We start from the raw sequence: 12,951 nt of genomic DNA on the forward strand, positions 1-12,951 counted from the left end.
ATTGAATTTTCAATTTGGGGATTTTTAATTGGGTTTGCTCTAGTTTAAACGGTATTGTTTTGCACCTCCATTAACGGGTTAACGATCTCTTAACTCCGGCTGATTGCTCCGTTTAGGGATTTAACAACATGTCGTTTTCGTCATGGTCAATAAAAATATGGTGATTAAAATGGTAAGTCAATAGAAGTTCATGTTTTGAATGGCCTTACCTAAAGTTCGTCATTAAAATGGCCACAATTTGAAAGTTCGTGATTTTAACGACATTTTTCTCAATTAGTAAATGCTAGTTTTAGAAAATTTGAGAATGTGTGTTAGTTTTGGAAGAAAAACTTAGATTAGTGCTATTGAAGGGTATTTCTATAACGCCCTGACCGCCACCTCTCAGTGGGCTCCATGTCCAATCCCAGTCCATGGTCCCAACTTTCTTAATGGGTCTCACGTCCTCTAACTAGGCCCGTGAGCCTATCAATATCCGACGGTCGGTTTGCTACGTCCGGGAGGCTTTAAAGACTTGTTACCGTCCCTACAAATCAACCACATGATCTTTCCCTATGTTTTGTCCTCACTCGCACAGTTCCGACAGTCACTTTCCGGAAGGTCACCTATCCTGAGACTACTCCAGCATATGCACGCTTAACTGTGGAGTTCTCTCAAGACCCTTGACCGAAAAGATAAGTGCACTTTGATGACATAGGTGACCAAATCAATTCTTTTAAGCCTCTCTGCAAGTCTCTAAAACCGGGGTGTCATAATTTCTCAAAAATATATGAAATATAAAAAAGTACTCGACAAAATCCAGAATGCTATTTTTAACTATCATCATGCTAACACAACTTCAACTAACATGCATCTCCTTCCATTCTGGTTATTATGGCACATTTGGAAAATTTGAAACTCTTTTGTTTTTGAAGGAAAACAAGATAAACCAAACATTATTCTTCTCTGTGCCCAATCAAATATACGAGAATGGAACTATTTTCACAATAACAATTGTCACAGAACCAACCACGACCATCTGCAGACAACAATAACATGGACAAAGCCTCCGGCGCCTTTCACAAAATACACCTACGATGCTGCTTTTGATCATAACACAAATCAAACAAAATGTGGCTGGATACTGCGAGATCAAAATGGTGTATCCTAAGGATGGGGAGCTTAAGTTCTAGGCTATGCTGCATCACCTTTACAAGTAAAAGCAAAGTCACTATTAACAGCAACACAACAAAGTTGGATTAGGGGTTTAACCAATGTTATTTTTGAAGGTGACAATAAAACCCTAACCAAAGTGTTAAATATCAAACTTTTCGATGTATCAATCGACAACATTGTTCAAGATATAAAAGCTTGGTCATTCAAATTCAGGACTGCTAAATTTGTTTTTTTTCCTAGCTAGGGACTGTGACAATTCTGCTCATTATCTAGTTAAATTTGGTTGTAATTCAAGTGTTTTTATTCGGGATGTGTTTTATCACCTGATTGGCTTTCAAATCAGTTGTACAACGATTATTATCTTTATTAATATAATTCATTTTGGCTGAAAAAAAAAACGGATATGAGCCAAACTAAACCAATATAATAAACTTTAAAACCGAAAAAAAAAAACAGAACGGATTGGAATGTCCAAATACATATTTGGATAAATCTGTAAATGAAAGGAATAATAAATTGCATTATCTTGTCAGTTGTCACCCTTCACCGAAACACAAGAACAAGAAGTACAAGCAGGAGCAGTCTAAAGTTGAGATTCGTAAGTTTTCTTTCGCTCTCCTCTGTATCTTTTGGTTTCAATTTTCTATGTTCTGTTTTTTCTTTTTCTTTTAATTGTATCTGATTTGGGGATAAAACCGAAAGCTATATTGTGTTCTTGATCATCATCATCATCAGTGGCAATTTGGAAAACCAAGTCCAGATGCCCAACAAATCCAGATTCTTGAATTCAATGGGGGGACTTTATGAACCGAAACCAGTTAAAGTTTTGGTCTTTTTCTTAAACTGATTTTAGATTTTCGATCTTGTTTATGAACAATTCTCAGACCCAACATGAGCGTGAAAAACAATGAAGGGTCCAAGAACATGATGGAGTGTACAAAAGAAAAGGCTGAGAATCAAATATGGAGATACCTTCCTTTGGAGCTTCTAAGCTCAGTAATGACTTATCTTGAAATCAAAGATAACGTAAGAGCTTCTGTTGTATGCAAATCGTGGTATGAAGCCGCAGTTTCAGTTAGGGTCGTAGACCGATCTCCTTGGCTCATGTGCTTCCCTCAAACCAAGAACACTTACGAGTTTTATGATCCATCAAACAGTAAGAAATACGCAATGGAACTGCCTAAATCATTAGTTGGCTCTATTGTTCGTTACTCTAAAGATGGTTGGGTACTTATGAGCAAAGAGGATTCATCAGACTTTGTCTTGTTCAATCCGTTTAGTATGGATCTTGTGGTCTTGCCTGATCTTCAGCTGTGGAATTATTATCAGTTAGTGGGTTTCTCTTGTGCTCCTACATCTAGTGAGTGTGTTGTGTTTACGATCAAGGATTATGATCCTGGCCATGTCACTATCCGCACTTGGAGCCCCGGTCAAACGATGTGGACTTCAATGCAGGTTGAGTCTCAATTTCTTGATGTTGAAGATAACAAAGTTGTCTTCTTAAATGGTGTGTTTTATTGTCTCAACCGAAGAAACTGGCTTGCGGTTTTTGATCCGTCTTTACGCACATGGAATGCTCTTGCTGTACGGCCACCTATATGTCCCGATGAGGATTGGAATGGAGGAAGGTTCATGGTGGGTTATAAAGGAGATATATTTGTGATATGTACATATGAAAACAAGGATCCTTTGCTGTTTCAACTCGATCTTGCAAGAGGTACTTGGGAAAAGAATGTTACACTTGGTAGCTTAACTATTTTTGTGAGTAGTAAGTCATGTGAAGCGAGAACTTATGTCAACAAGGGGATGTTAAGGAATAGCGTCTACTTCCCTATGTTAAGTCACGGTGAGAAACGTTGTGTGGCGTATTCGGTTCATGAAAGGAGATACCACCACCCGCGTGAGCATAATCTTGATTGGGGAAACCAGCTTTCTTCTAATGACTTTTGGATTGAGCCTCCCAAGAACGTTTTTGAGCTGATTTAAAAGTATTTTGGCAATGTTTGTATGGAGTAATCATTAGTTTGATCTTGGCACATCTTATATGATGAGAGATTGGAAAAAGAGCTTTTTGGATAGGCTTCTTAAACAGATTTGAGATGTGAGGTGAATCAATACCTATCTACCTGTTGTATCTATATTTTAATGGGATTATTATGGATTATTATGAATATTTAGATTTAATGACTAAAACATTAAAATATCTCAAGATAGATAAGATCCATTAGCATACCAAATTCTCCATGATGAACATCTGACTATGTTACAGAATAGAGCATCACAACATGCATTAGGATTTTCATCACTAAACATGTAATAGTCGGCCATCTCCGTTTCATAATCAGTATTTGGTTGGGATATATATAATTCAAGTGAGATATATATTTCTACCGTTGTCAATTTCTTCACACAACTTTGCAACTCTTTTGCGTTCTTCAGCCTCCTCAATAAGTTTTCTCAACAATTCATCCTTGTCAAAGATACCAATGACCACAACCTTTTTATTTTTTACATCTGCTACATATGTTTCAACACCTAATCATGCAGCATTCAAAGTTTTTTACTACAATATAATCACTCATATGATAATATATATCTAAATTTGAACAAAATATACCTTCGCATTTGGAAATAACTTTTCCAAAATGTTTCTCGTATTTGTCACAGAGAAGTGGTATATTGAACTCCACTTTCATTATGTTGAACTCCACTTTCGTTATACTACATAGTAACAAATAAAATGAGTTAAGACAATATGGTTACCAGAAAAAGAGTTAAAAGTTAAAACACATGTAGTATATCATAAACAAGGAGTATAAAAAGAAAAAAACCCGTGCTACTTTATTAGTAAAGAAAAATTAAAATTATGAATTTACCTTGTTGCAGTTTTATCATAAATTTGTGAAACTATTTCGTCTTCCTTATGAACTACATCAGATTTCCAATTCTTCATCAAATTTTCTATCATTTTACCAGTATTTTTCAACAACTTGTGGAACATGACTTTATGTTTAAATAAGAAGAGAGTTTTCAGACACTGAGCATAAAATTTGTTAATCAAATATATAAAACATGACTTATATAAACGACATTTCCACAAAGAAATTAGTTAATACATATATAAATTTTTTAAAATAAATGATTAATTCTTATCTTTATATTTAATGTGTCCAGATTTTGTAATTACTATTTAAGCAATTTTTTTTCTCACTTATTATTATTTTCCTGTTATTATTTTTTCTCAATTTCATATTTTATTTTCTACATCTATTTTATTTTTTATATATATGTCTAACTATATTTTTTTGTGATGTTATTTAGTAAAAAAAATTATTCCATTTAATTTAGAATGAATTTAACTTTTAAGTTTTTATCCATATCATATATGTACAATGAAGACTGGACACATGTGAAATACTGTAAAGTATTGGATATGCATAAAGTTAAGACCATTATATGTTTTGCCTAAGAATATACATTCAACTTTTAGTAAAAAGACTAGGAAAAAAAGAAATAAGTCAGAATTAATTGTAAGTAAATAATGAATTACATTTAATGAAAATTAGTTGATTTCAGTTAATTAGCTTATGCTGAAGATAATATTAAACATTTTTACACAATCTATAATGAAACTATCTTATTTATTAAAAGAGAAGTACATTTTAAACATTTTCCAAAATTAACCATTTATTTACTTCAATTGTCATTGAAATCAAGTAATGTTTTGAATGTGTCTAATATAGTAGTAATTAGAAATGGTATTTTTGGAATTAAAGTAACTGAAATTAAAAGAATTCAAAATTCTAGAAGTAACAGTTAATAACTAAGGATTTTATACGATTAGTGCCTCTCTTCTGTATTTGTATTCCTTGGTTGGCCATCGAAATATACCAACTTGAAGGTACCCATTAAATTTGAGAGATTCCAACATTCCTAAAGATAGTTTTGGAGATTTAATAGTTTAAAACTTTAATGGGTAGAATTTTTTTTGGAAAAATCAGAATGTATAGATGTTGTTAAGATTTTATGGCAATAAATGTAACAAATATTGGTCGATTAAAGAAAGTTTAGTAATTGTGTTTCTACAAATGTTAGTTTAAAAAAATCGTTAGAGGTTAATGTTGTAAATAAAACATATTAAATAAGCAATACTTGAAGGGCATAACCCAAAATGTACTTTAAAAATAATACTCCCTCTGTTTCAAAATATAAGATGTTTAGAGTGAAAGCACGCAGATTAATAAATAACCACTTTAAAAAAATTTAATCAATCATAAATAAGACTGCATAAAATAAATAATAAGAAAATATAAAATTAATCTAAAAGTTACTTAAAAAGTTGAAAACATCTTATATAATGAAACAAAAAAAAATCTCTAAAACATCATATAAATGTCTATGAAGAAGATGTTAAATATCAGTCTACTAAGGAAAGAAGTTTACACGTCGACTTTAACATTTCAGCATGTCTAGAAGTTTTTAACTACTTGAGTGAATTGATTAAAATGGCTATCAATGGTCAAAATCTTATATTTTGTTTATTACGTTAAAATGGCTATTAAAATGGCTCCCATCAAATTTAACTCATATTGTAAGTGAAAACCACACTGAAATCCCAAGCAGATACTCGTACTTCCAATCATGAAATTTGGGGCTATAAATTGAACACCAAATAAAAATAGTCGTAATATAAAACACTTTCATATTAGAAAATATTTTTTTGACATTTAACAAACATAATTTTTATTGTTCAACCAAATGAATTATCCTCTCAATTTAAGTCTTTATTCACCTCCTTAAATAAATTAAGGAAATAAAATATGTATACATTATTGTAAACTTAAAAACTCAACTCGCTCTTTGATAAATCCAAACCAACACACTTTTAGTATAGTTATAAAATCTAAACCCTAATTCTTCTTTGTAAATCCAAACCGATATATAATTTTGTTTAACTGTAAAATCTAAACCGCAACCACTCTTTTACAAACCCAAACCGACATATAATTTTATTTTAATTATAAAATCTAAACTCTAACCACTCATTCGTAAATCCAAACCGACATATAATTTTGTTCTAATTGTAAAATCTAAATTATAATCCTCATTTATAGACCTAAACCGATATATAACCTCGTTTAATTGTAAAATCTAAATCAAGCCAATATTTAACTTTCTTTAATTAAAATTATACATAATTTTTTTGACTTTTTTGAATTTGATTTTTTTGAAGTTAATTTTAATTTATTTTAAATATAATATAACATAGAACATTCTGATTGGTTTAAAAAGGAGGAGGTGAATAATAGGGTTCACACTTGGACCCAAGTATTTTTCGATGGGGAGGGAGACTCTCTATCCAACCATCTTTGTTTAAAAAGGTCTTATGATTTATAAAGTATGATACATCTTGAGGTGAGAGATTCTTCTCCCACGCCACTCTTCCTTTTTTGTTTGCTCCGGGCCCTTTGCAATTTACTTCGACAAATGTTACTTTATTCCTGATTTTCAGTTTCAAGTATCGTTATTAACATACATATACTTGTTTCAGATTAATTTGTAATGAAATACTTATGTACGTACTTACACTTCTTTTGGATGTGTCCAAGAATCCCAGCCTTGAGGAACAATAACATTAGCCATGTTAGTATTGCTAAACACAACCCTCGAGTAACCTCCGTAAGCTCTTCCTAGGAATGCCTTACCAGGTCCAAAAATGGCGCATCCACTAAACACAAACCCACTTGTCTCCTTCTCGGTCCCCCTTCCTTGCGCTGTTATGTAACCCGCAATCAATCCTCTGTTCACCTCATCATTACTCGCTGTCGCTGTTGTCACGCCCATAACCTCTATCTTACAACTCTGAACAGAAACTCTCCTAATTTAGTGTTGTTCATTAAAAAAATTGAAATGTATGATGGTGGTTTTAAGTCATGCGTGTGTAAGATAGGTTATTAGAAAGAATTAGAATTGTAAATGAGATTACTTGGTATATAGATTGGCCTCCTCCCCAAATAAAATCAATAGCTCCTTTGATGAAACATTGTTGGAAGTAGTGACGGCCGACTAAGTCACCAACTGTGTCTTGCATACCAAAAAATCCGCAACCGAAGAAGGCCACTTTGTCTGCTACTAACAAAACCGCTGGAGCTACTCTTATCTCTTCATACCGTGTCATAGGCTTTTCTTGATTATAGGTATTCTGCAACAAATTATTCAATATTTTAGTCACTAAACAATTTAGATATCTAATCCAAAAAAAAAACCTTATCATAAAAGAAAAAGAGATGATGTTTCAACATCATAATCCCAAATATTATCTGAAGTCATACACATTCAGATCTAATCAACAAGTATAATCAGCGACTACGTTGCTTACAAATTTGTGATTCTACACTAAATAAAATAGAAGTAAAAAGACAATACTACAAATTTGTATTCCACCTAATTCAAAATACATGTTTAAGGTTTTTACACATATATTAAGAAATTATTTAATATATATTTGAAAGTAATATAATTTATTATTTACCTAAATCCAAGTCAACAAATAATAAATATACTGTAGAATACAACTAGTCAAAAACATAAAAGTTAATAAATTTTGCATACAAATTATGAAGACATAACATAATTTGCAAGAAAAAAAAATTCTGAAACATCAAATATTTAGAAATAGGAGTATGCAAGAAACCTTAAATGTTATATTTGTCGCGACGAAGAACTCAGCCAACACAGTGAGAGTAGCACTTTTAGCGGAGCTCCCTGCATCGTTATACTGAATTATCGTTCGGGATGATCGATTTCCCTCCAACTGTATTTTTGTCTTTTTTTTTGGAATCGTAACCTTTTCACTGCATCAGCCAACACACTTTTTTGTACAAGATATCTCACAAGTGGGGAAGTGAAAATGATAAGGAGGCAAAAAAAAAAAAAACATATATTATAATGCATGTAAAATATGTAATGAAAAGTTAAAGCCTATAAAGGAGTACTTACTAGTAGGTTCCTTGTCTAACAAAAATTTTGGTCCAAGTTTTCATACCGAAGGGAACAGAGTCAATGGCCGCCTGTATGGTTTTAAAGTTACCATGACCAGACTGATCTACCACAATTGTTTTGACTACCACAGTTGTTGGTATCATTAAGTCTAATACCTTCAAAAACATTAGGAACGGTATGTGACGACACAACCGTCACATACAAAACTGAAAGAGCAAAAACACAAACGTGAGACTCCATTGCTAAGGCAGAAGTTTCAGTATACAGGTCTAGAGGGTTAATATAACAATGTCAATCTGTTGTTATGTATAAGGAAACAAACTTTGTTTTAAAATATATATTACATTAATACAAAATCTATTAACAAAAAGCATACTTAAATAGCCAAATTAATAAATATTATAGGAAGAATTGACTATGTGTATTAATTTTGGTCAAACTTGAAGATGCATTATGTAGAATATGTTTTAAGAAATTTGTCACATTGTTCCGTTTTTCAGATATTGTATTTAACTAGGGGTTAGCTGACGATTTTATTTTTATACAAGTATTTACTATGTTCGCAAATAAATGGTCATTTTTATGAATATCAGAAAAGAAAAGGTTTATAATATGATTACGGAAGTGTAAATATTGACCGAAGATACCTGTGTAAATGATGTTATATCTACTTGAAAAGATTTTTTGGGTTCAGATTCTTAGAAATCAAATTAAAAATAATTAGTTTATTAAGAACAAATCGAATATAGTAGAAAGTACTTTGAAAGGTTTTAAAACATATTCTTCTCATATATATCATGAGATCGAGCTTTGTTAGATTCTGCTCTATTTTCAAGGGAAAACATAAACGAGGGCAAACTAACTTGTCACCAAAAATTATTCATGTGCCCAACGACGCGAACATTTATTACCCATTGAATTAGAATTTTATTGACATGTTGATTTCACTTGTATGGCAATGTTTGTGAAGCCATCTTCCATTTTTTTTTTGTCCCTTCTTGTTACCCTTCCGCATCTATTGTTTTTTTTTTCCCATCACACGTTAACACTCTGACCAAAAGAAAAGATCTCTAAGGTCAGCCGATGTATATTTTAAAGTTTTCAGTTTCAGAAATTAGTATTCACCATTCACCGAACGACATGTATATTTAGGGTTTTTGTGACGTTTCGGTAGGAGTGCCACTCAGAATTATTGCTCTAAACATATGAGATCTTTAATAACTCATGAGGGGACGGTTAGGTTCCTGTATATTGTTATCTCGAACGACTTTGTGGCCCGAGGATATAAATGGAATATCGACTTTGGGTGACGATCCGAATGCACGATGTAGGGTGATAGTTCGAGAGCAAGAACTCGACTTCCTTCGTCCCTTTAGCTGTTTTCACACTTTTAGGAAAAACAAAAAAAAGAGAGTTTCCAGAGACAGTTCTTGAGAATTTTGGGAGATCTTTTGTATTGTAAGTGAATTTTCTTTCTGGAGAGTGTGGATTCAAGGCTAAGGACGTGGTGGGAAGGTTGTTGTGGTGCTAGCTTCGTCGTTGGGGCAGAGATCTCGTTGTTTGGCTGAGCTGAGTGCATGACCATGGCTTATCTAAGTTAAGATCTTTGTTTCTGTAACTTTGTGTGTTGTGTGGTTGTTTCTTTTGGTTGTTTGTGAGTTTTTCGTGGCCCCTGAGGCTTAGATTCGTTGTTGGGATCGTGTGGGAAGAAAAGGAGAAGCTTGGAGGCAAGATTCAGAGGTTCTTTTCGAAGGCAATCAATGCTTGACATCGGTGTCGGTCGACACCAACGCGGGGACGACTCGAGGGCTTGACGAGTGTCGGTCGACACCATGTGGAGGTGTCGGTCGACATTGTTAGGGATTTGAAAATGTCGAGCATGGTGTCGGTCGACACCCTTCTACAACACCTGGTTATGTCATGTTGCTTTGTGCATTACTTGGTTTGTTTTATTGTTTGTTGATTGTGGCATGAGAGATCTTATTGCTTGTGTGTATAGCCCAGTAGATGGAATGATTGTCTCACTAAGTATTTTTCGTAATACTTATGCCTCTCTTTTGTGTTGTGGCACACATAAAGGCAAAGTATGATCGTGGAATCAAGGTTATGAAGAGGAGTATGTTCTTGAGGTTCGGTTATTTGTTATGTGTCTTTGTTAGGATGCTAGAGTGGAACTTAGTGGTCTAGAACGAATGCTAGGGATTGCTGGTTTTATGACTGGCTATGTTCTGGGTTGTTGTCGGAAATGATATTATGTTATTTCTTTAATTGTTATTGATTATTGGAGTTGAATTATTTGTTATCTGCTGTTGTTGTTGATTGGGGGTAGGTTGCTAGTGAGTATGAGATCAATAGATATTAGGATAAACAAATAAAAAAAAACGGGTCGGGTTGTTTCACAGCTTGGTTAACACTTTAATGGTTATAGTTAAGATAGACAATTTTCCTTCGTGCTAGCTATTCAATTTCTTGAATATAACTCTAGAATTTAATTTAATTTTCATTCGATAGTGAACAAATCATTGATTTAATTTCATTTATTTTTTTTCTTCTTTTCTCTCTCTAATTTTCTCAACCAACATTCAATCATTGATTTAACTATCTTTCATTCGATAGTGAACAAAACTCCGATCTTTTTCATATATAAAATTTTATTTTTCTAAAGACACACTTCCATGAATTTCTCGAAAATATTAACCAAATTTCCAGTCACTGCGGCAACTCTTCAAATTGTTGAGAAAATTCTAACGCTTAAATCTTATGTTCATATCTTCATGTTTTACCCTAAGAGGACGAAGCAAAATCTTTAGTTTTACTCTCGATATCTTTTTATCTTTTGGTGATGCATCTACTTACCTAAAGAATACACCAACATGTTCTAAGCCTCTCTTGATTTCTTCTATAAGTATTAAAACTGTTTGTGATATGAAAATGAATGAAAGTCATGGAAAATATTTTCTTTTAATTTAGATGTTTTTAGTTTCGGTTGACAGGTGGCACTCTATTCACTAGTGACGTATCTCATATGAAGAGAGTTGACCATATTTCATAGTATAGATTTAGAGAATAACTTTATTAGTGTGAAAAATGTGTGATCTAGTTTTTCAAACATTTAAAAGGGAAATATATTTATGGTCAAATATTTTTAAAAATAGTTAATTTAGTCGATTTATAGCTCTATATATTTCAGCTAGTAACGTCATATTCCAAAATTTTACTGAGATTTACATAATTTAAAACTAAATTATAATTTCCTCAAATAAAAAAATAATATCTTTACTTGTATTAAGTTCTTCATCATACTATAAAAATGTATTAAAAAGGCAATCTTAAACGTTCATATTGTACTTATTTACAAAGAAACTAAACTCTTTTTCATTAATTAAATGAATTGGGTAATATGTTATGACAATTACGTTGGGTTTTTAACTACCTATTAATAGCATATGTAATTTTGTGTATAAAGTGTCAAGTACAAAAAAAATTTCAGTGCATTATTTTCATATAAGAAATAATACTTAGAAAATTTCATATATAAGTATATATGGTTAAATTTTAACTCCCAGATTACTATGCTATTCATTGTTGTAGCCCTCATTTGTGCTTTTGTTTATGTATTTTCAGTCGAATATTTTGAAGTAAAATCTTTATGGAATACTTGTCTTATTAAAATCTCTTCTAAGTGTGCCTTGGATATAGTCACCATTGTATTTGGAAATGGAATCATCACTGATTCTTGCTGTTATGATCTTGGTCAAGAAGGAAAAGTGTATCACGGTACTCTTATTAAATATATTGGTGACAGACCAGCCTTAATTGTCCCTGAAACACAATATTTGAAGAAGGACGACTTGTGGAATCATTGTGTTGTCATCTCTAAAACCGCTTAAATTATTTTGATTTAAACTTAACTTGATCTTGCATCATTTATTTGATCCGAAATATCTATTTCTTTACCTTTACAGAAATAATTCAAGTGAATCTCAGTTTTAGAAATAAACTTAGTTTTATAGCTCCAATCAATATATAGAAGACTAAAAAGAATCCATATGAGGCTGGCAAAAAAAAAAAAAAAAAAAAAAAAAGAATCTATGTGAATTAAAAAATCAATCAAAAATCGTATCACTCCCTGACTACCACATCTTAGTGGTGGATTCGAAGTTAGTGGTGGAGTTTCTTCAGTTAGTGGTGAAGTTAGTACGACTCACCCTTTGGCTTTCTTGATAAGTTCGTGTCATGATTTTTTTACTAAAAACTGGTTAGTCTGTGTTATTCATTGTGTATAGCGCCTAACCGATGGGTTAGGGAACTATTCGTTTACTAACAGTAGGATTGCATTTATTTGATTCTTTTCCTGATATTGTCCATCTAATTCTGTTGGAGGATGCGAATGTAATTGCGTTTCCACTTCAAGTTCAGATGTAATTTTGTAGTTATTTCTTAATAAAATTAAGGGGATTGTGTATCCCCCTCTGTTTCACCAAAAAAAACGACAAACTAAAACTGCTAACAAACTTAAATTTACCATTAAATTTTTCCAATGCGACGGCGATTGGAGCATACTTGAGATATTGTGATTGGACTGATGAGTGAGCCGTCGACTCAGTCATCCGGTTCAACTTCTTATTAGTTCGGTATTGTTTGTACATTTGTGTTTGTTTCCCATTTGTGATTTGAAACAGTTTAGATGATGCCCCATAGCTTCTACTTTATTTTTAGTGCCATTGATAGGCAAAATGGTAAAATAGTGAGTGTTAGAGGAGCTGGCACTTTAACAATAGATTCGAAAGATATGAA

General features: G+C 32.4%; 1 protein-coding gene and 1 pseudogene across 1 annotated transcript; one reads left to right on the plus strand and one right to left on the minus strand.

Annotated features, from left to right (window-relative positions):
* LOC104700899 (F-box/kelch-repeat protein At1g57790-like) lies at positions 1,631-3,323 on the plus strand. Its single transcript, XM_010416502.2, has 2 exons — positions 1,631-1,750; positions 2,037-3,323. The coding sequence occupies exon 2, from the start codon at positions 2,044-2,046 to the stop codon at positions 3,136-3,138; it is 1,095 nt and encodes a 364-aa protein (XP_010414804.1). The 5' UTR covers positions 1,631-1,750; positions 2,037-2,043; the 3' UTR covers positions 3,139-3,323.
* Positions 3,346-7,008, minus strand: LOC104700897 (annotated as a pseudogene).

Source organism: Camelina sativa, chromosome 7 (genome assembly GCF_000633955.1).
Source record: "Camelina sativa cultivar DH55 chromosome 7, Cs, whole genome shotgun sequence".
Lineage (NCBI taxonomy): Eukaryota > Viridiplantae > Streptophyta > Magnoliopsida > Brassicales > Brassicaceae > Camelina > Camelina sativa.

Excerpts from the sequence above, each read along its gene's own strand:
- LOC104700899 (XM_010416502.2), top strand. The coding sequence starts at position 2,044 with ATGAGCGTGAAAAACAATGAAGGGTCCAAGAACATGATGGAGTGTACA.